Here is a 27,973-nt window from a genome sequence, read left to right on the forward strand (position 1 = left end):
ACTTAGGACTCTGCTCTGAGGTGCTTCCCCCCCTCCCCGCCCTTTCTCTTTAGGGCTGCACCTGTAGCATATGGAGGTTCCCAGGCTAGGGGTTGAACTGGAGGTACAGCTGCTGGCCTACACCACAGCCCCAGCAACACCGGATCCGAGCCGCATCTGCAATTGACGTCGCAGCTCACGCAACGCCAGATCCTTAACCCACCGAGTGAGGCCAGGGATGGAAGCTGCATCCTTATGGATACTAGTCCAGGTTCTTAACCCACTGAGCCACCATGAGGACTGGGTTCGATCCCTGGCCTCCCTCAGGGAGTTAAGGATCCAGGGGGGAAGTGAGTTGTGGTGTAGGTCACAGATGCGGCTCGGATCTGGTGTTGTGGCTGTGCTGTAGCCCGGCAGCTACAGCTCTGATTCAGTCCCTAGCCTGGGAACGTCCACATGCTGCAGGCGTGGCCCTAAAAAACAACAACGACAACCAAAAAACCAAAAAACGAGTCGGTGGGGCTATTTCAGAGTGACACCCCCACCTGACGAGATGTCCCAGAATCTCAGGGGCACCATGTTTGAATCTGGAGGCTTTCAGCTCAATCCAACCCAGTGCATGTTTCCCAAACCCACAGCAGGTTCCTAAGCTGGACATGAATAAAATAGTGGCACTGGGGCCAGAGAAGGGGAGAATCTCTGAGTAGTAGCTCTGCGGCCTTGAACCCACAGACAATGGCTCTCAGCTCTGCCTGTAGGAAGAGCCAGTGCTCTCACTGGAGGCTTCTGAGCAAGGAGGTGGGACTGACTTGGAGGCGTAGTGACCAGGCCTCAGCGCCTTTCTGCAGGACCAGGTGTGACCCTTGCACAGACCCCAGAGGAATCGGCCTACCCTAGGACTGCTCTGTCGTCTGCTTCTGGGTAAGAGCACGACTCTGAAAGGGTTGGGGTGTCGGGAGAGAGGGTATCAGCTGGTTCATCTTTCATAAGGAGGTGCTTCCTGCCTCCAGGTGGGGCGTGTGGAATCACGGCCACATAGAAACCCTTGGCTGTAAAGGGGCAAAAAGACTAAAGCTGGGACAGTTTCTAGCCCAGGCCCCCTGTTTCCTGGACGCTGGCCTATACGGGACTCTTCATCGTCCTCTGGATTGAGAGGTACCCCAGAAAGAGGTCAAGTTCTGGCTCCTGTCTTGGCTCAGCACCAAGGAAGCTGTGCAGCCCCAGGCAGATCCCTGTGCATCTCTGGGCTTCCATCTTCCTCCTTAGTGGAAAGAGGAGGCCGCACTAGATTAGGGTTCTGGAATATTAGTCCCAGGGACTCTGTAAGCACCGTGGATTTGCTGCCTGCCCCTTCCTAGAGATTCATGGTCCACGTTAGCTTATGAAGCGCTCACAGGGCTACTAAAGACACCTGCTTAATGCCCTTTCACCTGGTGGGCCCCACCTTTGCTAGACTGTGCTTGTAAATTCTTTTCTTTAGCAACAACTTCTAGCATCCAGAGGAGCGAGGGTTGCTCAGAGCTTACTGGGGAAAGTGGGAACGAGGCCCTCTCTGAGGTTTTGTGACTATATATTTGAGCAAGATATGAACTTCCAGCAGCCTGCTGCCATCACTCACAGCCCGGCACTCCTCGGGGTGGCCCAGGCTCGTGGCCAGGCCTGTGTGGGAACCCATTCCCAGGGCCTGGCTGCAGCCCAGGCCCTGGACCCTAAAGGCTCCTGGAGACTTCCAGCTGGACTGAGCTTCCAAGGAACACCGGCTCCATCCCCAGCCCTCCCCCAGCCTGGCCTCTCCAAGGCCGGCTCTGCACACCTGCTTCTATTCGCAAAATCACCGAGGAAGGTCGTTTTTCAATTGCCTCCTGCCGTTTAGGTCAGGCTGGAGCCCACATTTAAGTTGAACTAGATCCCTCCTGCTGCCCTGACAGCCAGAATTCATATGCTGCTTGAGGTTTACTGTAGAGGAAATAGGGGCTCCTGCCGGTGGCTGGGGGTCGAGGCCCTGAGAGCGCGGGGCGCGCTGCTTACCCTCCCCTCGCTCCGCTGCCTGTCTGATGACCCCGCTCTGTTCATGTCCTGGGATTCCCGTGGGCATCCAGTATATCCACGGGCAAGACAGCACCCCGCGACCTCCAAAGGACTGTGCATGGGGCCCACTTTATAGACACATGGATGAGACCCTGGGCCGAGGGAGGGGACACGAACACTGAACAATGAGAAGAGCCGGGAGCACGCGGCAGGGCAGGGCAGCTGCTGGTCCCTCAGCGGGTCGGCTCCCAGTGTGACCTGCAGCTCAGAGTTACTCCAAAGCGTTAGAAGACTTAGACTTTCTCAGGCATCACGGCCTCGAGATTCAAAGCAACCACTTCATCTGGTACTCAGCCAAGAAGACAGATGCGCGGGAACACTGGAACACCCCTGCCGGGGGTGGGGGCTCCAGGGGCTGGTCTCCACAGGCCCTCTTCCTAGGCAGTGTCGGAGGGCCACGGGTGTAGCCTTGGGTCTGCCTTCGAGCCTAACTCCCATGCAGGACATGCCTCCTGGGTACAGGGTGGGGCTGGCTCTCTCCTGTGCCTTCTGGAAGGTGAGAGGAGGCGTCTCTCCCCGGGGACTGGCTGAGCTCAGGATGCTGCGGCCAGAAGCTCCGAGGTAGCAGCCTCCCCCCCTCCAGGACACGGGTGTGACAAACCTCCAGAGCCCAGCAGCTCCCGCCCCGTCACCATCACCCGTGTGTTTTCACGCCTGCAGCCACTCAGCCCAGCCCCCTTGCCAGTGACCATGACCACGGGCCTGCGGTTGTAGCCCAGCCCAGCCCGGCTGCAGCCAGCGCCCCCCCCCCGCCACCCCATTCACGCTGCAGCTCATTCACGCCGCCACGGGCGGGCTGCAGCAGCGGCGGGCCCCAGCCCTCTCAGGGCACGTGTGCCTGTGTGACTCGGGGTGCGGGAGCCAGGGAGCTGCTCTCCTCCGAGAGGGGGATCCTTTCTGGTTCCGGGCAAAATTGCTCCCAGGCGTTAAGGTCTCTGCGGCTGGCTGCACACTGCTCCCCTGCGTGATCCCTGTGCTTGGCGCTTTACCTGCCTTATCTCATTTCATGCCTTTCAAGGTAGGTATTGTTAACCCACTTTATGGGCGGAGGTGTGCTTATGGTTGGCCATGTTAAGAAAAATGCCCCACGTCACATAGCTAGGAAGTGACGGAGCAGAGCACGGGCCCCTGTCCGTCAGACCCCAACAGCCGTCTCCTTGTCCCCGACCACAGGACCTGTTGCCTCTGTCCTGGAGGTGGGTGTCAGGATTCCACAAACCTCTGCCCTCATCCTTAGGATGTGCTCATGCCATCCCAGCGACCGACATAGCCCCTCTGGGGTGCCCGGCTGGCTCGGATGGTCCGGGGAAGGCTGGATCCCAGGAACAGCTCAGATTTCTCAATACTGAGGCTGGAGCTAGAAATACCTCTGTCACCGGAGTGGCTTCTGGCTGGCGCCACCTCCAACCTCTTTTCCCGAAGTTTGCCCCATCTTTATAGCGTGCTCTTGCAACACATACAAACACCCATACCCACACCCGGGCCTTGTCTGTCTGGAGTGTCTCGGAAAGGTCACTGGTGATGGCAGAAGACCTGCGTTCAAACGCGACCGCATCAGCTGCAGACCACCAGGCTTCAGCTCTGCCTCCGCGGCCTCCTCCACCTTTGTGGAGGAGAGATGCTCTTTGCCCTGCGAGCCCGAGGGGCTTGGCTGAAAGATGACTAATTAAAAGCCCAGGGCTCCCTGTTAAGTGCGGGCCGCATATCAGGCATTACCAAGCACTTTGTGTTGGGTCTTGTCTTTGGCCCTAGTTTAGCGGAAGTTGGTAGGATTGCCAGGGGCCCGACTGTCTCCAGCCTCTGATCTGGGAAAGCTCATCTCCTTACCCAAGACGGAACCTGCTTGACTCCCTCGACCCTTCTCAGAGATCTTCCTCCTCCTCACTCGGTCTGGCTCCTGAGCAAGCAGCTGGGCAGCCATGCACTACAGCCAGGCCAGCAGCGAGAGCCCTGCCAGCCGCCTCCGGGAGCCCTAGGGTTAATGTTTGTGCGTCAAAGTTACGTGGAGAGAAGGGGCCACAGTGTGAATGGGGGGGGGGGGGTGGAGTCAGACCTCCTTTACCCATTTTAGCTGAGAACCGGACTAAGAAAGTTGAAAGACAGAAGGGAGACAGACATGCCCCTGGGGAAGGTGAAGGAGGGACCTCGTGACAGACCGCGGTGACTCCGCTGAGCTCTGCATGCTCACGCAGTCGGGGGCAGGGTCGGGAGCTGGGCCACGGACCCTGCCGGGAGGGCCTGAGGCTGATCCGTCCTCCTGGGCTCTGCAGAGCCACAGGCTGTTTACAAACCTCCTTTTTTGCCCACTGGCTCTCCTAGTCCTCCCAGCAACCAGGGCAGGTAGGCAGAATCAGAACGGGCATCGTCCCATTGGACAGATGGGGTCAAAGAGGTGAAGGCTGAGCAGGAGGGAGGGCTGCGGGCACACTGGAGGTCCTGACGCCCTGCTCACAGCCTGCGAGACTGTCCCTGGCCAGCAGCCTGCAGGCAGGCACTGCAGGGGGGGCACGGTCAGATATTTTGTTCTCCTTCCCTGCCCAGAAGTGCAAACGGGTCCCACTCAAGGCAACCCTGAAGGGATGGCCAGATGGCTCCCCGCAGAGGTCCCACCCAGACGCAGAGGTCCCACCCAGACTCATCTTCCTGGGCAGCTACAACTTCCCCTTGATACCGTCTGAGTCCGGAATAAACCCCCAAGTTGCCTGCAAGGGCGGCTCTTCCGACCCACTCCCTTGGCGCCACAGCCTCCCGCTCAGCAGGGAAACCTCCCCAAAGCAAATAACGAAGCAGGTTCATCTTACCCCGGGACTCGGAGAGAATGGTGCTTGTGGTCCTCCCACTCCAGCTCCTACAGGTCTGTGAGGATTAGCTGCTCCAGCGCTTCGACAATAAACCGAATTAAAGGGGAGGAATGCAGGGGTTTTCTTTCCCAGGACCGTAACCAGGCAGCCTTAAAGGGGAGGAAAAGGAGCTGGGGCGGCTTGCCTCTCTCTCTCCTTTCCTCTGCCTTTCCTTCCCTCTGAGCAGATCCAGCAAAAAAAATGTTTTTGCAAAAGAGCTCTTTGATGTCGTGTGTGTGTGTGTGTGTCTGCGCGCGCGTGTGTGTGCACGCGCGCAATTGTTTGCATTGATGTCTGTGATGGAAAGCGAGAAAGGAAGAATAAAAGGCAAAAGCAAGACACCAGATGAAAGGTTTCCATTGGCTGGAAAGGGGCGAGAACAGAAAATCAGAGACTGCCTCACTGTCCGTCTTCACACTCGGCTGCTGGTGTGTGTGTTTAAAACACTGTCATGGGCGATAGGACGTGTGCATCGGCTGAAAGTAGGGACTGCAGAGCCCTGGGTGCCCTCCAGGCTCGATGCCTCACAGAATGGTAAGAGAAATGCTGGAATGTTCCAGGAGGACCCTCTGCTGGGGGGTTGCACCCGGTGTCTGTGGTAGGTCTCCTCTCCCCTGCTTCTCGAAGCGAAGCATGCTGATCCCCAAATCCAGCCTCCTCTTCTCCGTCCTAACCCACTGGACCCGGAGACCGTTCCCTCTTCCTGGGAACTCTTAGCTTTTATATCGTGCCTTTCCAGTTTGTATCATTTGTGTTTATTGAATAAATGATATCGTCATATGGGTCAGAAGTCAGAACTCTGTTTAAAAACCATACATTGAGAAGTTCCCATTGTGCCTCAGTGGGTTAAGAACCCCCCATAGGCTCCGTGAGGACGCAGGTTCGATCCCTGGCCCCACTCTGTGGGGTAAGGATCTGGCATTGCCGAAAGCCGTGGTGTAGGTCGCAGATGCAGCTGGGATCTGGCGTTGCTGTGGCTGTGGCATAGACTGGCAGCTGCAGCTCCAATTCGACCCCTAGCCTGGAACTTCCATATGCTGCAGGTGCAGCAGTAAAAACAGAACAAAACGAAACAAAAAAAAAAACATACATCAGAATCGCTTCACCCATCCTCTCCCCACCCACCCCTTCCCCACTACCCTTCCCTGGACAAGCGGCCACGTTAATTACTTTCGTGTAGCTCTCCAGGATTTCATGCGGAGACTGAAGAATATACATGGTCCCTTCCCCCCACAAAAGGCAGGCAGGGAGTGCTGCCTCTTACATCTTTTCATCTCTATGATCTTAATTCAAGCCCCTTCGGCCCCTCTCTCGGGTGCTATTGTAATAGACTAGACTCTCTTTGGTCCCTGAGTGAGGGAGTCCCCTGAAATATTTAAGAGAGGCTTCTGGAGAGGACCTCCAGGCTGAGAGACACCTGGGCTACTAACTGGGTGTGGCCTTGGACACATGGATTGACTCTTCTGCGCCTCAGCTTTCTCATCGGTTCAATGCAGGTAATCACCCCTCTTTGTACACTAGTAGAGGGTGGAGCGAGGCAGAATGCAAATGACTTAGAACAACGACTGGCCCTTGTTAGGAAGTCAGTAAATGTGAGCTAACGTGATACTCTCTCCAACATTTATTTTCACGAGAATTATCACACTGAAAAATTGCTTCCACCTCAAAAATATCCAATACCTATAGAATAAAGTCCACTTGAACCCATCGCTGCAGGCATTCCAGATCTGGTCTAAAACTGTCTCCCTCCCCTGGATGCCCTGCAGCTGACATTCCAGCCACACCCTGGGAGACACCGATGTCTGACTTGCCACTTACTCCCCCAGCTCCTGGCTTTGCTTGGGCACATCTATCAGGATACAGGGCCCTTCCCTCGCCCTCTGCCTGGGCAATGCTATAGATTTTAAAAGTCCACATCGAATGCCACCTCATCCATGAAGATGTCCATGGTTTCCTGGCCCCTCAGAAGTAACCATTCCTTCACACTGTTCTCAAAACTCTGTCTGCAATGCTCCTTAGCTCTTGATTTTTTTTTTTTTTTTTAAGGGCTGCACCTGCTGCATATGGAGGTTCCCAGGCTAGGGGGTCTAATCAGAGCTGCAGCTGTCAGCCTATGCTACAACCACAGCGACGCCAGATCTGAGCCTCATCTTCAACCTATACCACAGCTCAAGGCAACACCAGATCCTTAACCCAGTGAGCGAGGCCAGGGATCGAACCTGCGTCCTCATGGATGCTAGTCAGGCTTGCTAACCCCTGAGCCACGACAGGAACTCCAGTTCTTGATTTTTTCTGCCTTGAATTCTAGTTTATGTTTCCATTCCTATCTCCTCTCTTGAATCGTAGGTTCTTAGGTCAGTGATTTTTGCCTCTGTTCCTGCCTCCTTTCCCTAACCCCCTTCCTGTCTCTGGCATAGGGTCGCACTCGGTCAGTGTTTGCTGATGAACCTGGCTTTCCACCAGAAGAGAAAGGCCTTTGAGAGCCAAGTAAATAAGATGTGATTTGCTCATGGTTGCGTGGTTGGTACACAGAGTAAGTTACATAAATGCTAACTCTTATTAGGATTGATAACAAGAACAGCAGCATATAATTGTTAGCAGTCTAACGTCCCGGGCATCGCTCAGATTCTCTGGGTGTAGCATCCCTGAGGAGCAGACGCCTTCTTCCTGTTTGGCCGCTGGCCCTGGGGAGTTGATCACAGCCTGAGAGAGTCAAATAAGGCCCACTGGTATTAACAGATGTTCGAAAGTTTATCTCTGTAGGGAGCTGAATTCTGCCTCTCTGAAGCCCCTGCTGCCCTCCATCCCCAGCACACACCTACGTGCACCCATCCTTAAATATTCATCAAGCACTGACTATTGTACTGAGGGTGGCAGATAGAGGCCAGACTCAGAATCTGCACTCACAGAACTTCCACTGTCCAAGCCCTGGCATCAATCAGTCCTGTTCTGTGTAACTCAGAGTGTGTCACTTTGGAATGCAGGGGACTTTGTGTTCTGAGGCAAGTTTGAATTGGGCAAGGCGCTCTCAGTGCCAGCCCACCCGCATCCCCCCTGCCAGCCACCTGGACACGCTTACCCTGGCGAGCCAGGGATGAATTCTCAGCTGTGGAAACAGAAGCAGGTTGGGCAGATGCTGGGGGCCATGGGAGAAAGGGTGGCCTCTTTTTGCCGAGTTCAGGAGGCAGTCTTTTGGTTTTTTTTTTGTCCTCACCCTGGGCATGTGGAAGTTCCCGGGCCAGGGATGGAACCAGGTGACATTAACGCCTTCTGTCACCTAGATGAGGCCGTGGGGAGACGGCTGTGGGCTGGAGAGGTCAGGCAAGGTTTTGTGGGAAAATTTCATGGAGTCAGCCTGGCCCTGAAGGAGGAGGGGGGCCAGATTTAGGAGGTGCAGTGGTGGCAGCGAGATTAGGAAAAACGCAGAGCTTGGGACCCACGAGCTGCGGGCTGGGACATCGCGTGCACGGCCGTGGGAGGCTACATTGGCTGGGCAGGGTGTTGAAGCGGCCAGGGCTTTGGACTCGCCCCCAAAGGCAGCAGAGCGTCCCTGCAGGTTCTCAAGCAAGGGTGCCGGTGGGAACCCAGTGGTGGTGAGTCTGATCCTGGGAGAAATCAGAGATGGAAAAGCTTTGCAGTCACTGAGGGGATGCGGGCCAGAACCAAGCGGGGGGGGGGGGGGGTGGGGGGGTGGGGCAGGAGTGGAGAGAAGAGAGTGGCCTGCAGGGGGCGCCATTGCCCATCGGGAAGCGCCCTCTGCCCCCACCAAGCGCGCTGGGTGAGCGTCTCAAGCTTAGTTCCCAGGTGATGTTGGCCGCAGGAGAAATGGCCCAGTCCTCCCCTCCGCTGCTCCCCTGTGGTCACGCCCTCCCCCCGCGAAACAAAATCTGGGGTCCTCCCATGGTTGGGGTGTGGAGCAGAAGGGGCAGGTGTGGTCCCCAGGACAGAACAGTCCTTTCCCGGTCGGAGGGCACATTCTCGCCTCCCCATGATCTGCACTGCCTTTCGCACTTAATTCCATCTCAGACTAGCTTTTTTGGTGGCCAGCGACAAGACGTAATGAGGTGCCAGGGTGGAAAAGGGAAGGAGAACAGCTTCCACTTGTTCGTTGGCGCAGCGGATTGCTGTGAGCACTGGCTCTGTCCTGAGCGCTAAGCTAGGCTCCGAGCTTCTAGTGGTAAACAGTGGACACGGTCTCCGCCCTGATGAGTCTGCGTTCTAGCAGCCCTTGCGGATTTTAACCAATGCAGGCAATTACAACTGTGATAAATGCTATGAAGCGGGTTTAGGGCATTAGGAAAGTGTATGTGAGCGGGGCGGAATCCCCGAGGAAGTGACTTTCAAACGGGAACCAGAAGAAAGAAGAATTAGCTACACGAAAAGTTGGAGAGACCCAAGAACAGCACGTGTAAAGGCCCTGGGGTAGAAAGGACCCATACCTGCTGGAGAGACAGAGAAGGGCCTTGGGGCTGGGCCAGGAGAACAAGAGGGAGAGGAACCCCACTTGCTGCTGCGAAAGCAGGACAAGGCCTTCCAGGTGGGATGAGAAGGATAATGAGGGGGAGGGGCCGCCAAGGAACACGTACCACTGACGTCGTAACCCATTTCCACCTGCAGCTGGTTAATAGGGAATGGAATGGGCGCAGGGAGTGGGGACCGGGGATGGAAACGGCAGGACAGCAGAGACAGGCTGGCACAGAGGCGTGAATCAAGGCGGTAGGTGCTACTTTACTATTTGCTTGTTTTAAAAATAAAACACCAGCCTTTTTGGTGCTTCCAGGAATAGACAGGCTCCGCATTGTTCCTGTAGCCAGTGATGCGCTCCTCTTTTTATTTCCGCTGGAGCTTTAAAAGTCACCTCTCTTGCGCACCCTTCTCTGGGTCCACAGGCGACATGGGCCACCCTCTCTGTTTTCCCCAAGCCCATCTCTGCAGGGGTGCCTGCCCGCCCTGCTCCACGGGGGAGGGAATTGGTCTGATACTTGTCAAGGCTGCCGGTTAGTGACACGCTCTCTAAGGGTGGGTGGGAACCATGCCTCGGGCACCTCTAAAACCGCCATAGTGCCCGGCAGAGAGCCCGTTCCACAAAGGTCTGCAAAATCAAGGGGCTGAACAAAACCTAAAAGGAGAGCTTCCTGGTGTGCCCTGAATGTGACCCCATGAACCGTGGGAGGTGGAGGCGCTCAGTCCGTTAGCGCTGGGCTACCCTGGGCTGCCTCCACGTGGGCACACGCAGAGTCCAGGAGAATACAGCAAACACGTCATTTCTTCTGGTTTGTGTTGCCTCTTTGGATTTGTGTTTTAGAGTCTGCAGAGTTGTGTGTTGGGCGGGTCATGCAGTCAGCATCTCTGGCTGCTTCCCTGCAGCCCCTCCACGTAGGGAGGAAGGTAGCCGCCTGTTACACCCAACTTTCTTCTCCTCTGTCCCGGAATTCCTCCATCCTTTGCACCCTTCGCTCACATCTTTCTATCCTTCTCCGCCTGGGTCAAGGTTCAGCGAGCACTCAGTTGTATCGGGCTCTGCCCTGGGAGCGGGCGGTGGATCCGCACATTTCCCCTGATCCCCGCCCCACGTGCTTGCTGTGTATCTATGTGCTAAAAAAAAATCTGCCACCGTTGTTGCCTTGAGTGGCATTCCCAAAGGAGCCCATTCCTGGTATTGCCATGTTCCAGGAAGCCGTGAGGGGGCAGGATGAAGCCTGCTGCTCTGGGCTGAGGGTTTTTGACAGTTACCTTGTGCGTTGCTATGTGGGAACCTGTTTCTGGTCCCCAGCACCGATTGCAGTGCTTTTCTCCTCTGTGTCCATCAGTATCTGCATGTGTTTCTGTACCCATAGCAGGAGGAATCCGTCAGGACCCTCCAAGGTCACCAGTGTGACCTTGAACGACAGCAGGGGTCAGGACCAAGGGTTGTGGGTGGGCCGTCATGAGCATCACTTGCCTGATCCAAACTGGTGTCAAGGCTATTTACAAAGTACCCGATTGTCCGATTTGATTTTAATCTCCTTGTTTTGTTTCTTCCTCACACTCTGGGGAATGAACAAATGACGAGACTGGCCTATTAAGGAAAAGTTATGATGGTGAGAATTGCACTAAAGAATGTGGTGAAATTCGCTGTGTTGACAAACAGCGCCCAGAGCTGCCCTGGCCTGGGGTTAAGTTGACCCAGTCTTTGTTCCCATGGCATTTCTTTTTCTTTCTAAACAAACTGGAAGGAGTGGAAATCTCAAAGATCCTGCTGTTCTTTGTCTAATTGGGCTAACGAGGCGTCAGGGGCAAGTGACATGAAAGGAAGCATGTGAAACCTGACCGGCCGTGCGGCGTTTATTCCCAGCTGCAATCAGGGTTCAGAGCCAGGTCCCGTCCCCGCCTCGGGCAGCGTTTCAATGCAGCAGGACTGCTGTTCTTGGCCTCTCCAGAGAGAGGAGCTGGCAGGGCCGCTCACGCCGGAGAGCGAGCTGCCACCGCCCTCTAGTGACAGCCTTGGCCCTGACCTGCTGCTGGTGTGCCCCTGGAGCTGCCGGGGAGAACCGACGTTTTTCTGGGCAGGTTTTCTCAGACCAGCTCTTCTTCAAAAAAAAACTTCGCCTGGAAACTCTCCATGTGCGTTCCATGGATGGTGAGGGCTGCTCTTTTCTCACTGTTCTAAGATCTAACAAGTAGGCGTCCTGCCGTGGCGCAGCAGAAAGGAGCCCGACTCGCATCCATGAGGATGCGTGTTCGATCCCTGGCCCTGCTCAGTGGGTTAAGGACCCAGTGTTGCCCTGAGCTGGTGTAGGTCGAAGATGTGGCTTGGATCCTGTGTTGCTGTGGCTGTGGAGTAGGCTGGCAGCTGCAGCTCCGATTTGACCCCTGGCCTGGAATCTTCCATACACCGCAGGTGCAGCCCTCAAAAGCAAACAAACAAACAAACAAACAAGAAAAAAACCAACAGGTATTTGTCAGGGGCCTGTTCTGGGGGGTGGGCAGTGTGCCAGGCATGGGGTGACCCTTCTCCCTGTCCCCTCCCTCTGTTGTCCTCTTTCAGGGGGAGGGGTCATTCCGGGGGTGAGAACCGAGCCTCCCCCCCGCCCCCCAACATGGAGAAGACCCAACAGGACCCAAGAGACAGTCTCCACGGTGCCCAGAGAAGCATTCTGGAAGAATCCACCTCTTGAGGAATTTGTCTGCTGAATGCATCGTTGACCTTCAGAAGTGCCTCCCTGGATAGACCCTGAAATTCTGTCATGTGTTCCGCTCGTTGAGAGCCACAGTGAAGAGGCTGAGTCAGACATGAGGAGTTCCCGTTGTGGCTCAGTGGGTTAAGAATCCAACTAGTATCCTTGAGGAAGTGGGTTCGATCCCTGGCCTCGCTCAGTGGGTTAGAGGATCCAGCACCACTTCGAGCTGCAGTGCAGGTCGCAGATGCAGCTTGGATCTGGCGTTGCTGTGGCTGTGGGGTAGGCCTGCAACTGCAGCTCTGATTCGACCCCTGGCCTGGGACCTTCCTCATGCCCCTCAAAAGAAAGAAAAAGAGTCAGACATGAGGGCAGACGTAGGGGTGAATGTTGGGTGCTCTGTGACTGGTGGTGTGATCCCGGACAAGCATCGTGACATTTCTGAATCTGTTTCTCACACGTAAAACAGGCCCGAGGAACTTTCCTCAACAAGAGGGCCCTAAAACTGAAATTGGATGATGTGTGGGAAGAGCTGGGGGTTAGCACTCGGAAGTAGACCCTTTGGGGGTCAGATGACCTTGGGGTGCAGCAGGGACCGATGCAGAGAGCAGGGCAGTTCTGAGAGCTGGTGGAGGCAGCAGACGGGACCGGAGAAGGGTGGTATATCTCAAGGACGGCTGGCGCGCGCGTGTGTGTCTGTGTCTCTGTGTGTGTCTGTGTGTGTGGGTGTGTGTCGCCATGTCTGGGTGTGTGTCCGGGTGTGTGTCTCCATGTGTGTGTGCGTGCATGCCTGCAGGCTGAGCCTGGGCCAGAGGATCTCCGTGCACACTGAGGTCTCAGCTTAAAACCCTAAGGGGGGCTGGTGACAGGTCCTCTCCCCTCTTGGCATAACTCTTTCCAAGGAAGAGGAGCCGTGCTGAGCTCCAGGGCACTCTCGTACCCAGGCAAGCCCCGTGTGTGCCCTGGTTATGGACTTGGTCACGTGGGGAGGGCAGTGAAAGACTAAACCTTTCCTAAATAAACAGGCTTGGGAGGGTGGCAGCCAAGACTTTGAAGAACCAAAATGCCAGGGCCTAAGAGCTAGACAGTATTCTGGGGACGCACCTACTCTCGGGCCCGCGGGGAAGTGGCAACAGGCAATTCCTCCCTCCCGTGACCCTCCCTGCACACCTGCTCAGGGCAGGTGCACCCCTTCTCCCTCCCCCACCCAAGGTTTCAGGAGGAGGAGGAGGGCTCCTGAGGCTGCTGGCAGCCTCACCACCAAACTGTTCTCATCTCTTATTGTTCCTGAGATGGAACATTTAAATAAGAGAACTGATGATAAGTGGAAGCCAGCAGAAATCATTTACTCCCGAGAAAGAAGACAATTGCTTGATTTAGACACCAAGTCCCTTGCCTGACTGTTCTCAGTACCATGGTCTAAATTTGACCTTGGGAGATGGATTGAAAGAGCCGCCTTGTTGGGGAGAGGACAGCAGGCGCCAGGCCTCTGGGGCAACATCTGTGGGCGGAGAACAATGGCCTGCCTCGCCTCTGAGCCCTGCTCTGGGAGCAGACGCGACAGACTCCTGTCCAAGGCTAGTTCCTGCACCTCGTATTGGAAGCAGGTCTGCAGCGCAGGGCCTGGGAGCAGGCTGGCATTGACGCGTCAGCTTAGGCATTGTTTTGATCTCAGCTTTCCGTGTTTTCATCTCCTCCAACCGGTGGGAGGCAGCAGAGAGGAGCTGGTCTGCCGAGGCTTTTTCCAGAACCTTGGGGAAAGCAACTAAACTACAGGATTACAGAAAGAACAAGAGATTGCTTTCTTGCAGTGGTGGCAAAGCCAGCATACTTGGTAGCACTAGAAAATCATGGACTGATCCTAGGATCCAGAGGCCCTAAATTAGCCTCCTGAAGGGCTCCTGTTTGGGGCCCAGGCCTATAACATGGGCTGTGGAGTCGGGGGAGGCATTTCTTCCCTTCTTTTCTGGACGCAGGCATAGCAGGTTCCAGGGACAGGAGGAGAGAGCAGCACTAAAGGCAGACCCTGTTCGCTTTCCAACCCAAGGAAGCTTTGGAAGAAGCAACCCTAGGAAGCTTTTTGAAACAAGGCCGCGTCAAGCATTTTGGATATTTCTCTGTAAGGTGAGATTGACCTTACCACAGCCTGTCACCTGGCTGAGAATAGGAGGATTGGGGCCAGGCAGGGCTCGGTATCTCGAGAGGGGGCTGATGGGCAATGGACCGTAGGTCCAGCATTCCATTGTCCCTATAAGCAGCAGTGCGGGCCTCACAAGTTCCCATCACAAGTGTGATGGGAAGTGTGCGGGCAGCAGCCGCGGGGGGTCCAGGAGCAGCAGCGTGCCAAAGCGGCCATGCCATGTGCCACTTCCCCTGCCTGAGTGTCCTCTCCTTTTCTGGTGAGCAAGTTACTACGTGTGCCTCAAGAACAGCTCACTTCTCGCCTCCTCTAGGAAACCCCCGTGGCGAAGCGATTCACCCCCCCACCCCCCAGCATTGGGCAATACCTTATTCATGTTTCCATTGTATTCAAAATTTCAATTGTTAGATTAAGTTATTTCACTGAATACTGAGTCCTTAGAGTAGATACTTGGTCTTTAAGTGCCTAGCAGACAGCAGCTAGTCATTTCTGAATTCATTCAACAAGTGTAAATCAGGGCTCGGGAAGACAGGCTGGCTGGTAGCCCAGGGGTGCGATGTGGTGGGAGACATTAGGGTGAGACCCCACGCCCAGGGGAGGGGTAGAAACAAAAGCAAGGGAGGGTCCTTGTCCCAGAGGCATTAGGCCCTGGGCGGAGTTTTAATGTAGGGCTCCCAACACAGGAATCCAGGTTGAAACTTGGGTTTGGGGTGGTGGGTGGGGGGAATTTAGGAATAAGGTGGGGACTCAATCACAGACCTCACATTCACCCCGAGAAAGGCTGGCTGCTGAGCCTCAGGAACACTGAACCAAAGGGTCTTCTTAATGGAAGGTGGGCCTGTTGTCCCTGCTGGGATGGGGCTGAGTCTGCAGCTGGGAGCACAGGGTTGAAGGGCTCTCGGTTGGAGGACGGATCATGCCGTGAGTCAACAAGTCAACGAGCCAGAGGCCTGGACCACTGCTTTGTCCTCTCTTCTCCACAAGGAATTTCAGGCATCCATAGCCAGCCCTCCAAACCACACCTGATGGGATCTCCAGAGAATTGGCCTCCTGCCACCCTCGGCTATTAGACATGTTATGCACAAAATTTGGAAACGGAACTTGCAGAGATGCAGATGTACCATCCATGCACCTACTGCCTGTCCATGTTTTCCTTAGAACCTATTTCTAGCTCTAAAATTCAACAACTGTCCTGTGGCTTTTCTTTTCCCATGAGGAGAATTCCACCGTTTCTCGCGCCAGGAAAAGGGTCCCAGGAGAGATTCTGCTCCCAACACATGGGTTGGAGAAGGGCAGATTAGAGCTCAGGTATGACGACACATCCACGGGTGGTGTTTAATCATCATGAGGACACCAAAACATGCAGCGGAGGCGCGTCTTAAGTCTTAGAATAAAGACCGTTTCAGGTCCTAGTGCGCCTGTGCAAATTCTCGTCTCATAGAAACGGTTTTCATTCTAGGTTTGAGTCCTTGTTGAGTGACTTCAGATAAATCTGAGCCTCTGAAGGTTTCTGCAGTTCTAGGATGGGAGGGATAACCTTGCAATTATTGTAAGTAATCTTGTATGTAAGTACTTGTAAATGAGTAATCTTGACTGTTTTTGGGTTCTTATGGTCATAGTGGGACCCTATGACCCCTTTCCCCTTTCTGGGAACACACTCCCACCCCTTTTCTACTGGGAAATGCTCATTTTCTTGTCACATTGCTCCAACGGGAGCCATCACGTCCATGGGAACCTGCCCTTGGCCACAGTTGATGGGCCAACGCTGAGCACAAGTCAACTGTGTTTAGTTTTTGCTGTCAAATGAACTTACTTCAAATGTATTCAATTTTTTTCTTTCATGTTTTCGGGGCTTTTGGGGTTTTGGAATTGTAGACAATGGGCTGTGGAATTATAGGTAGTTGAGCCTGGGCATCTTTAGATCATACGTGTCTATTTTTCTCCATTAGAATGTGAATTCCTTACGGGCAGCAGTGAACGTCTCCCCCAGGGGTCCTCGGGTTCCCTCAAGTTCAGCATATGGCTAAGGTGAAGTTGGGAGTGTGAAGAATGGGGTGCAGTGAAGTCAAGCCAGAAAACTGAACTTGACATCTCTCTGCACCTGTTCTTCCACCTGTTTCCTGAGTTATCCTCTTAGTCATCCAACCTGGAAGCCTGGGTCACATGTGACCCTCCCACCCCAGCCTCGCTCAGCCTTCCACATCCAGTAAATCTTTTGGTCTTACGGATTTCATTTCCTAACTATTTCTTGAATTTGCCCCTTCTTACCTGTCCCCTCGTGGTTTGACTTTATCATTGCATGTCTGTATTATGATAAGAGCGCTACTGCTCTTTTTCCTCCAGTTTTGTCTCTCTCCCATTCCCATTCTTCACTAGCCCTGCCGGAGTGATTGATCTGTAATGCACATCTGAACATGTCACTCTTATTTAAAGTCTGCCTGTGATTCCCTACTGCTTGCAGGGTCGAATCCAGGCTCTATGGTGCAGCACAGATCTGACTCCTCTTCCTGCACCTACCTGCCGTTTCCTGCTTCATGGACTTTTCTTGTTGGTGCTCTCTTTTTGCTTAGGATAATCCATCCTCTATTTCTTTAAAAGCCATCTCAGACTTCAGCTCCTTGAGATGATATCTTTGGACTGGACGAAAAGCCCTAGGATACCCCATCACTCTACGTGCCTCTATCACTCAAGATGTGATTTTGGATTGAAAATATTTTTCCAATGACTGTCTCCCCAGCTCGACTGCCAATTCTCTGAGAATAGGGACCATGCCGTATTTGTCTCTGTAGCCTTAGTTCTTACTACATGATTAGAACTTAATGGGTTCTTAGGAAATGATGAGTATGAGAAAGATGCTTCTGGGCTCATCCGGGAAACTGATGAGGTAGACCTCCCAGAAGTCTCTGCAAGGCAGTTGAGTAGACTCTGGAAAGAACCTGAATGTATGTGTGCTGAAGAGATCGGATGTAAGGGGCAGGGCAAGGTCTTAGTGAACCAGGATTGTTCTGGAGAAGCCAACGTGCAGGGAAGCCAAGGGGACTGCTGGGTGAAGTCCTTTGGAGGCATGATGAGCCTGATCCTGGGGTGGACACTCCTTGTGAGACGGGAGGAATATAGCCCGGTGGCAGTTACTTGAAATCACCGTAGGCTCAGTGCTAATATGTGCTCTCCAGAAAAACGATGTGATTCTAACTAAAAAAAGAAAGGGTTCCTTCAACAAACGCTGTCAAGCATTAGGGCACAAACAGCCTCTTAACAGTGTTTCCATGAAAAAGAAAGAGCCATTTCCACCGATTCCACTTCATTCCCCAGTGGGCCACGCACAGCATTGTAGGTAGTGAGAAGGTCGTGACACCGGCGCTGGTGCATATGGTGGATCAATGCTGGTGACCAGGGAGGACCTGCATGGCTCCAGGGAGAAGCAGGCGAGGCCAGAGAGGCAGGTGGAGAAGCCCCCCAGGCATCTCAGAGCAGCAGCCCAGCCAAGCAGCCGTGGCACCAGCAATGGGACTGGCTCAAGGGCAGACACGAACCCCCCACCCCCCTCTCCGAGGATTTACAGTAATGCTTGGGGCAACTTTGAGGAAGGCTTTAGTTTGGGTGTGAATTGGAGGGGGAGAGTGGAAGAGACAGGGACATTTGGGTTCTTACTCAATGAGACTTCCCATCTTTTTTTTTTTTTTTTTGTCATTTTGCCATTTCTTGGGCCACTCCCATGGCATATGGAGGTTCCCAGGCTAGGGGTCGAATTGGAGCTGTAGTTGCCAGCCCACGCCAGAGCCACAGCAACACGGGATCCAAGCCACATCTGCGGCCTACACCACAGCTCACGGCAACGCCAGATCCTTAACCCACTGAGCAAGGGCAGGGATCGAACCCGCAACCTCATGGTTCTTAGTCGGATTCGTTAACCACTGTGCCACGACGGGAACTCCGAGACTTCCGATCCATACTGATAGGCTAGAGAGCTGACCAAATTAGATCTAGAATCTGATTCATAAACGATTTCTTTTTCTCTTTATACCCTGGACATGGGCATCCTCATCTGGCCTGGCAGATGGGTTGGTGCTTGTGGGAGGGTATAGTCTCCTGTTATGGGGTGAATTGTGTTTCCCTCCAATTCACATGCTGAAGTCCTAACCCTCCAATAACTCGGAATGTGACCTTATCTGGAAATAAAGTCGCTGCAGATTTAATTAGTCAAGATGAAGTCATCAGGATGAGGACTCATCCAGTATGGCTGGTGCCCTCATAAAAAGGGGAAATTTGGGTACAGATAAGCGCACAGAAGGTACACCGTGTGACAATGAAGGCAGAGATGGGGATAATGTCTTTCTAAGCCAAGGAACGCTAAGGATCGCTGGCAAACCAGCAGAAACCAGGAGAAAGGCCTGGAACAGACTCTCTCGCGTTGCTTCCAAAGGGAATCAACCCTACCGACACTAGGATTTTGAACATATAGCCTCCGGAACAGTGAGACGGTATGCTTCCGTTGTTCAAACCACTCGGTTTGTGGTGCATTGTTACAGCAGCTCTAGCAAACTAACACATCTTCACAGGGATGGAGAGGACCAAACTGGAGGTGGGAACCTTATGCAGCTGGGCAGGGCTGCCATAAGGAAGGACCAGGATCAGCCTGCCATGCACATGAGCTGGAATGGAACGACAGAAGATGCTCTCCCTCCACGTGGATTTGAAAAAAAAAAAAAAGATGTGGACTTACTGACAGTGTGAAATCCTCAATCCATACTTTTTCATACTTAATCCGTAGTCAGAGCCCAGGGGGTCCCCTCCGAAAGCTGTGTTTGCAACATGCTTTACACATCAGAATTAGCAGAGAAGTGAGGGGTTCTTGCTTGTTTTTCAAAGCACAATTCCCACTGCTGGGCCATCTGACTCAAGAAAGAAAGACATGTTCCCAAGCCTTTGACCACCTGGAGACTCCATCAGAAAGCATTGCTTTAGTCACTGCTCCAGGGCACTGTGCCTTGGGAATGCCAGGCACGCACCTGGGCAGGCCGAGACTCTTCACAGTCCTTCAGTGCTGAATAACTGGTTGAGTACTCAGTTGATTTCCAGCCATCTGTCTCCTCAGTCAAACCCAGGTTGAGGACAAGGGTTTGAACTGTCAGCAGAAATTGTGAATGTTGGGAGTTTCCACTGTGGCTCAGCAGAAACAAAACCAACTAGTATCTGTGAGGATGCAGGTTCAATTCCTGGCCTTGCTCAGTCGGTTAAAGATACGGCATTGCCATGAGCTGTGGTGTAGGTTACAGATGCTGCTTGGATCTTGCATTGCTCTGGCTATGCTATAGGCTGGCAGCTGTAGCTCTGATTTGACCCCTAGCCTGAGAACTTCCATATGCTGCACCTGCAGCCCTAAAAAAAAAAAAGAAAGAAAGAAATTGTGAATGTTGAGTGAATGTGTGTGTGTTTTGTGGGGACAGGGGGAGTGAGAGGGAGGGAGAGAGAGAGGGAGAGAAATGGATAGAATAATTGACCTTGGATCTTTGATAGCTGTCTGATCTAAATAGCCAGTATTTTCAGATTGCATTGAAAACTGTAGTGTTTTGAAATCATTGCCAGGGAGATTTTGAACTTTTATTAAGAAAAACAGGAAATGAGAAAATTGTAAACCCCAGGGAAGAAATCTGACATTTTGAGGCCAAGGACTGACTCCTTTTGACACTAACAAGGACCATTGAGTATCTTGTATTTTGGGTTACACAAATCCCTCTTGATGATGCAGCATTTCCCTCCCTCTGAATATCAAGAGTGACAAGCGAAGGCCACTCCAAAGCTCACAATTTGTTCTTTAAGGCATTAGACCAGCATCCTCTGCTGGCCATTCTTGGATCAGCCAGAGGCCTTTTCTGCAGCTAAGTCCTACCCATTCCGTGATGAGGAGGAAAACAAACTTTCTGGTTTTCCTTCTCCCAACTGTATTTTTTTTCTAGTTCCTCCTTCCCCAATTTCTTGTGGAGGGTGACTCTTTAAAAAAACACGATAAAGGAACCGTCTTCCCTAGCATCACTAAGGGACGTTTTAAGAGTCCATCATTGTCAGTGGGAGAAAGGCTTTTTTTCATTTAGATGCTCTAAACTGAAAAGCTGTTTTAGTCACTGCTCACTAGGACTGCCCCTTGAAAACATAAAGCCTCTTCCTGTGCTGTTTTCAGGTAAAATTAGCAGCACAGTGATGGAGCAGAACAGGGGTTCAAAACATGGAATCTCGTGGGGAACTGGCTGGGTTACATTTCCGGCTGTGTCTCTCACTGCCTGTGTGGTGTGGGAAAACTGCATAGGATTGTTGTGAGAGACAAATGAATGAACAAGCCAAAAGCGCTTAGAATAGTTCCTGGCACGTAGTAGACACTCAGTAATTATTGCCTGTCATCATCGTCGCCATGATCACCATCGCCATGATCGCTGTATCATTGCCATCATCATTGTCATCATCATCACCCCATCATCATCATTGTCATCAGTATCATCCCCATCATCATTGTCATCATCTTCACCATCATCATCATTGCCATCATCATCATTGCCATCATCATTGTCATCATCCTCACCGTCATCATCCTCACCGTCATCATCATTGTCATCATCCCCATCATCATTGTCATCACATCACTGCCATCATCATTGTCATCATCTTCACCATCATCATCATTGCCATCATCATCATTGTCATCACATCATTGCCATCATCATTGTCATCATCCGCATCATCATTGTCATCAGTATCATCCCCATCATCGTCGTTGTCATCATCATCATCCCCATCATCATCATCATCACATCATTGCCATCATCATTGTCATCATCGTCATCCCCATCATCGTCATCATCATCCTTGTCATCAACATCACTGTCATCAGTATCATCTCCATCATCATAGTTGTCATCATCGTCATCCCCATCATCATTGTCATCATCATCCCCATCATCATTGTCATCATCTTCACCATCATTATCATTGCCATCATCATCATTGTCATCATCCGCATCATCATTGTCATCACATCATTGCCATCATCATTGTCATCATCTTCACCATCATTATCATTGCCATCATCATCATTGTCATCATCCGCATCATCATTGTCATCACATCATTGCCATCATCATTGTCATCATCTTCACCATCATCATCATCAACATCATTGCCATCATCATTGTCATCATCATCATCCCCATCATCATCATCCCCATCATCATCATCCCCATCATCATCATCATCCCCATCATCATCATCCCCATCATCATCATTGTCATCACATCATTGCCATCATCATTGTCATCATTGTCATTGTCATCATCATCGTCATCATCATCCCCATCATCATTGTCATCATCTTCACCGTCATCATCATCATTGTCATCACATCATTGTCATCATCATTGTCATCATCATCCCCATCATCATCATTGTCATCATCATCATTGTCATCACATTATTTCCATCGTCATTGTCATCATCGTCATCCCCATCATCGTCATCATCATCCCTGTCATCAACATCACTGTCATCAGTATCATCCCCATCATCATAGTTGTCATCATCGTCATCACTACCGCTCTAGGACCAACATGTAAGGGGCTGAAAGTGTGTCCCCAGTAACCACCGTTCCAATTTTGCTCTGGTTGCGCATGTTCCTGTGAGTGAGAAGAGATGTGCTTGGGTGGCATGGTTGCTGTACGTGTTCACCAGCATCCAGCCCACCTCCCTCTCCTTTTAGGCACATAGAAGACTTCCACCTGGAGCCTGGGCAGGGCCCTGAGAGGAGCAGTGGGCAGTGAAATGTGAGGGGATGTGATTAGTGTCGTCACATCTGGGCTGAGACAGTTAAAAGCCCAAATGTGATTCTTCACTTTCTTTCCCTTCGTCAGAGCCGTGAAGATGGTCAGATATTCCAGAAGACGCAGCTGTAGGATGACGGGCCGTCTGTTAACCTGGGTCTGCCAGTGACTGCATGGAGCAGAGTCGTACTGCCTCTTATTCCAAAAGCAGCATGGACAAGAAGGAAACTTTCATGATGCAAAGCCACTGAGATCCAGGACTTTTTACCACAGCACAGCCTGGCCCAGGAGTTCTCAGTCTGGTCGGCTGACTTGGGGACATCAGAAAGGCAAGTTCTCAGGCTCCGCCCCACACATACTGAGTCAGAGACTGAGGGTGGGGCCAGCAATCTGGGTTTTAACAGGTGTCCCAGGTGTCTCTGACACAGGTCAAGTTTGAGAACCAGGGCTCTAACCCATCTTGAATAAAGCAGGTGGCAAAGGCTGGGGAGAGATCCTGCTCTCTCAGCTCCCAGTGACACAGGGATTTTTGCCCCTGTGGGCGGCCACTGTTTGGGGTGATCTGTTCTGTCTTACCTTCCTCATTGGCAAAGACATTTAAGCATCAGCTGGCTCAGGATAATTAACATCAAACAGATGGAGGCCCAGGGTTTTTACGTGAAGTCAACAAATCACTTGGGAATGGGTTCATTTTTGCTTTAGGAAGGCAAACGTGGGTGTGTCTGAAACCATGGGGTCTACTGCTCTCTTTCTTACTTCCCGCGTTACAGGCCCACGTCCCCCCCAGGAAGAGCAGAGTTTGATGATGTCCGTTCCACCAGGGAGGAAGTGAGGCTCCGAGGTGTCATTTACCGACTGCACAGAATCACAGCTTGCTGTCCTAGAGAAGTGAGAGCCTGTGGTCAGCAGAGGGCAGTCTTGTTCTAACAACTACTTGGTAGGGAGCTGGAAGCCAGCTGGTGATATTGATGGAATTGATGGAGGCCAGAGGGTCTGGACCACTTAAAGAACAGAAACAGGGGAAAAAAAAAAAAAAAAGATACCTACATACCTGCCATGTTGCCATATTAATCAGGCAATTAGCATTCCCTATATAATGCTTTCAAATTTCTGTCTGAAATTTTTCATATTAAAATGTTAGAAGAAAGAGGAAAATGCCCTAAGCTGTGCCACCTCAGCCACAGGGCTGGCGACAGCTCACCCATCTGGACCAGCCCTGTAGCGACTGGATGTATGGGCTGGTATCAGTCTTCATTAAGCATCTTATCCTTAGTATTCTCGCTGCTCAGAGATCTGCCCCCAGAGCACGCTTGCCCTCTTTCCTCCCCTCTCTCCCTCCTCTGTCCCTCCCTCCCTCTGTGCACTCTCTCCTTTACCTCTGAGTCCAGGCGTGAGTCTAGCTGAAATGACTGGTGGGATGTCAGGACCGGGTACTGGGAGCCGGCAAGTACATGTGAAAGACATAACAGGTCCCTTCCCTTAGGCATTTACAGTCTTGGAAAGACAGACTCACAGAAGCGGAACTTCGAGGAGAAAGACAGGAGAACATTTAAATCATGTTCTCTGAGCCACAGGAGAAACCCGAGTTGAGCCTCTGACAAGCCTTGGCATGAAGCTCTGAACTTCTTAAGGATTTCTTCATCACGAGCTTTCTAGAACGCACCTCCTTCATATCTCCAAACACTCTCCAAGGCCTGTCTGTTTTTTTTTTTTTTAGGGCCGCACTGGTGGCACATGGAGGTTTCCAGGCTGGAAGTCAAATCAGAGCTGCAGCGGCCGGCCTACACCACAGCCGCAGCCATGGGGGACCCTTAACCCACTGAGCGAAGCCAGGGATGGAACCTGCATCCTCATGGATACTAGTTGGGTTCTTAACCTGCTGAACCACAACAGGAACTCCCCGGCAAAGTCTTTCAAGGTAGAGTTCGTCCTGGTATCCAAGAGAAAAAGGGAGAGGTTCCTTAATTTGTCTGTGTGAGGGCAGCTTAGCTCAGCTGAGAGTTTGCAGCTAACCCTCCCCGAGTATGGCTGTAATCCGTTCTTACCCCCACCTGAATTGTTCCAAGGCTCTGTAACCCATGGGTGACCTAGAATTGGGTCAGGCCTCCTAGGACCACACCAGTCAGAGACAAAGCTTAGCCAGGTTCAAACTCAGCCTGGATCCCTGTCTCCAGGCACTTGTCGAGCTTTGAAGGAAGCTATTTTCTGCTGATGTGCAGCCAGAAGGAGCCAAGATGCCCCCCAGGCACTGGGTGCTGGGAGGTGAGAGGCACTGTTAGCAGCCGTGGCTCCACCAGCATTAGGAGATTAATGAGGCTTTTTGAATAACGAATGTAGCTGCAGCCAACTGTTGGCAATTAGTTAGAGCAAAGCTATGCTGTGCTTCGGATCTATCAGCTGGGACCCCCAAAGGAGCAGAACAGCAGGAAGGGCTAGACAGAAAGGAAGAGTGCAAATTCCACCTTGGCCCTCCTAGGCCAGCACTCTAGGTATAATGACCTTGAACTAAGCCTTCCAGAATCAGAGCAACCTGAGAGAGGCCATGCTGGTTTGAGACACACATAAAGCGGTGAGGGTCCTTACCGGGCCGTCTTGCCTGGCTGTGCTCAGTGGGTTAAGGATGTGGCATTGCCGCAAGCTGTGGCATAGGTTGCAGACACGGCTCAGATCTGGCATGGCTGTAGCGGTAGCGGCAGCAGCAGCTCTGATTTGACCCCTAGCCCGGGAGCTTCCATATGCCACAGCTGTGGCCCTAAAAAGAAAAAACAAACAAATAAACAAATCCCACCCAAAACAAAGAGAAGCCATCTTGCCTACCATCCTGCCTCCACTTAGGACCACAGAGAAGCACTTTTTTTTTTTTTGTCTTTTATTTGTTCATCCTGCTCTACCCTAGGCAGCTGGGTTCACAGATGTAGGTACAAATATGGGTAAAAATAGCCTGGAGTAACCAGAGTGGTGCCCTGGGGCCAGGAGGAGGAGCCTGGGTTCAGGACTGGCTCACACCAGGCAGGGTGCTGCTGAGTCTACAAGAGCCTGTGCCCTCTTCCCTTCCGAGAATGTCATTCTAATGCTGCAGTGCCCGCAGCCAACCGGCAGGCGGGCAGGGGCGAGAGAGCAGCGATGCTCTCTTTAAGAGAGAAAATGCATCTTAAAAGCAGTGGGAGCTAATTTGCTCTTCTGTAATCAGTCACCCTGGACAGAAAACAAAAACACACCCCAGCAAGCCCAGAATGGCTGAGAGGAGATGAAGCCTGGCAGGCAGGGATGGAGACCTTGCAGAGAGGGTGTTTTTCTCTTTATGGCTTTAAAATAAAATGAATCTTTCGGACATATGGCACACATGTGCATGTGTATATGTGTGTGTGTCTGTGTTTCAGGAGTCATGGCTAAAGTGGTGCCTATCTTTTCCAGACTTCTAAGCAGTCTCCAGCTCACCCTGCTGACCAGCCTCTTTTGGATGCATCTGTGGGCAGTGAGGAAATGATGAGTTCAGATACGCCTTCTCTGTGCTCCTCCTCTGGTAAACGGACCCCGGAGGCAGGGAGCTTCCATTTTCCCTCTGCCTTTAAGCTCATCGCTGGATGGCTCCTGTTTCCTCCAGAGCCTTAATCTTCTTCCCTGCAGAATGGGGCGGTCAACTCTCCTTTCCTGCCCACCTTGCTGGACAGGAAGAGAGGGTGTGTGACTAAACCTGGGATAAGATAAACTCCAGGAGAGCCTGGTGCTCTGGCCATTTCCATCTGGGTCTTGGAATTGGGGTGTGGAGAACAGCCTAAGCAAGTCTGCGTGGCTCTGGAGGAAGCACCCTCTGGGGAACCCCCCGTGGGGCAGTTAGCTGTCTCCCGACTCACTGCTCTGAGATGTGTTGCCAACCAGCTGCTCAGCTCACTTGCTGTCTTTCCTTCTCTGTCCTTTCTTCCACTTTTTCTCCCTTCTCCCTCAAACTCACTCCTTTACCCCTATATCTAGTGCAACCGTATTTTTCAAATTGAAAGTTGGGATATAGTCTGACCATGGGTCAGGGTATTTGCAATCTGGACATTGATGGGCATTCTAGAACATTCGATCACTCAAGCACTCTTATTTCTTCTTCCTCATTTGCCCTACTGCTGCTCTGGGCTATGACTAAATGGCCACAAGACAACCAGTGGGGGGGTCAACGGGATGCCAAATATCCAGATGTTTAGAAATGTCCAGATTGTGGATTGAAATGTTGCAGTTTTGCTTATTATGGGTGCTTGGAGCCTGGTGGACGCAATTCAATAAAAACAAATAGATGAATAAATAAAGATAATCTCTATAACCCAAGCAGTGGGTTGTTTAGCATCTTGTCTTCAAAACAGCTGGTAGACAGATTGGGATTTTTTTTTTCTTCCTGTTGGTATTGTTTTGGTGGTGAGCTGTGCAGATTGCACATAAGCTGGTCTCTGAACATGCTCTCTGAGAGCTCCCCTAGAAAAGAGATTCTTCCAATGGAAGAACGGCTTGGTTTTCTGGAGCCACAGGAGCTGTGAAATAATGAGCGGAGTCCCTCATCCAAATCCTTGTCACATCATCGATCCATCCATCCGTTCGTCTACCCATCCATCCTTCCCTTCATCCAACCATCCAACCATCCAGCTAACCAACCACCCAGCCATCCACTTCCTCACCTACCCACTTACTTTCCTTCAAAACTTACATGTCTTGCCCTGTGCTAGGTGCTAGTCCTTGCCTGCTGGAATCACAGTGTATTGGCTGAGACAGACACGCACACAGCTGTTGATATACAGGTGTGGATCATGTACCCCCCCCCCAGCCCCATCTCTGGACAGTCCCACCTTCTCCCCCCGGATTTACATCTCCCTCCTCTCCGTGGTGGGAGCATTGTCTTCAGGAGTTCTCAGAGTCCTAGGGAAGGGCTCACCCTTTGGGAACTAGATCTCCTTCCCAACAAGTAAGGAAGAAGGAGAAATTTATGTATCAAATTTGAATGGTGTTCTTTTCTCTTCTCTCCCTCTAGAGTTCTTAATTCTTGTTTTTGCAAGAACAGCAGCCCTCCCATCAAGGAGCACAGCCAACCTCTGAGGCGGGGAAGGGCATTTCTTTTCTCCAAATGTCCTGCCCTCCCATCACCACACCCCAGAGGGAGCCGATGGATGGGGAAGCCAGGCCATTTATTTATTTCAGTTCTGGCTGGGGTCTGGCCTGGTGGGAGAGTGGAACCAAGAGGAGAGAAAGCTCGTGGCTTTTGGAGCTTAATTAAACATATTTACAAAATCCAGGCCTGGTTAACCAGGGAGGCCTAGAGACGGAGGCTTGTATTGCGTTATAAGATTAATAAACCAATTAAATAAAGATTGCAGCAGCCTGGCAGCCCCATTGGGCCAGGAGGCGAGTTTGACAGCTGCTCTTTTCTGATGATTGCCACACATTTGAGAAGAAAAGACAGCCTGGACCTCCCGCCTTCCGTGAGAGAATACCCCAGGCTGTTGTCCTGTCTAATCGCTCACACTGCTAGTCAAGTTGTTTTCTAAGCCTGTGGGTGGAATGTCATGTTTAGCCAACTGGGAAAAAAGAAAACAAAAGCTATTTCTTCTCTTCTAATCCTTAAGAACCCCCTCCCCCCCAAAGCACCAGTAGGAGATCATTTATTTTTCCCTGGGATGCACCAATCCCGGGAGCAGCGGAATGGGGTCGGCAGGGGAACTCTGGGAGTCTCCGCAGGCAGGCACAGAGGAGGCCTACTCTCTTTTTTTTTTTTTTTTAATTTTTTAATTTTTAATGATTTTTATTTTTTCCTTTATAGTTGGTTTACAGTGTTCTGTCAATTTTCTACTGTACAGCAAAGTGACCCTGTCTCACACACACACACACACACACACACACACACACACACATTCTTCTTCTCACATTATCCTCCATCATGTTCCACACGAGTGACTAGACAGCGTTCCCTGTGCGCTACAGCAGCGTCTCATC

General features: G+C 52.0%; 1 protein-coding gene and 1 long non-coding RNA gene across 4 annotated transcripts in view; one reads left to right on the top strand and one right to left on the bottom strand.

Annotated features, from left to right (window-relative positions):
- Positions 1-4,927, bottom strand: part of CAMK1G (calcium/calmodulin dependent protein kinase IG) — a 28,182-nt gene extending 23,255 nt beyond the window's left edge. The window contains exons 1-2 of one of the 2 annotated variants that reach the window (XM_021102018.2): positions 4,869-4,927; positions 3,895-4,039 (exon numbers count right to left, since the gene is read on the bottom strand). In XM_021102018.2, coding sequence (XP_020957677.2) covers positions 3,895-3,988 — 94 coding nt within the window. In that variant the 5' untranslated portion in view covers positions 3,989-4,039; positions 4,869-4,927. The remainder of the gene's footprint in view (positions 1-3,894; positions 4,040-4,868) is intronic. The other variant, XM_021102019.2, reaches the window with a different exon arrangement.
- Positions 2,924-26,317, top strand: LOC110255540 (uncharacterized). 2 transcript variants are annotated; one of them, XR_014816864.1, is made up of 6 exons: positions 11,316-11,841; positions 11,935-14,188; positions 15,664-15,753; positions 22,100-22,338; positions 22,780-22,946; positions 25,424-26,317. It is a non-coding gene; the product is annotated as an uncharacterized LOC110255540 (long non-coding RNA). The 2 variants fall into 2 exon arrangements; XR_014816865.1 differs by lacking the exons at positions 11,316-11,841; positions 11,935-14,188; positions 25,424-26,317 and adding an exon at positions 2,924-3,085 and having other exon boundaries at positions 22,780-23,156.
- Positions 26,318-27,973: the final 1,656 nt, after the last annotated feature.

The sequence above is a fragment of the Sus scrofa genome, chromosome 9 (genome assembly GCF_054392235.1).
Source record: "Sus scrofa isolate SSC_HxYL_T2T_F1_AM1 chromosome 9, Sscrofa_HxYL_maternal_Yorkshire_Landrace_v2.0, whole genome shotgun sequence".
Taxonomy (NCBI): domain Eukaryota; kingdom Metazoa; phylum Chordata; class Mammalia; order Artiodactyla; family Suidae; genus Sus; species Sus scrofa.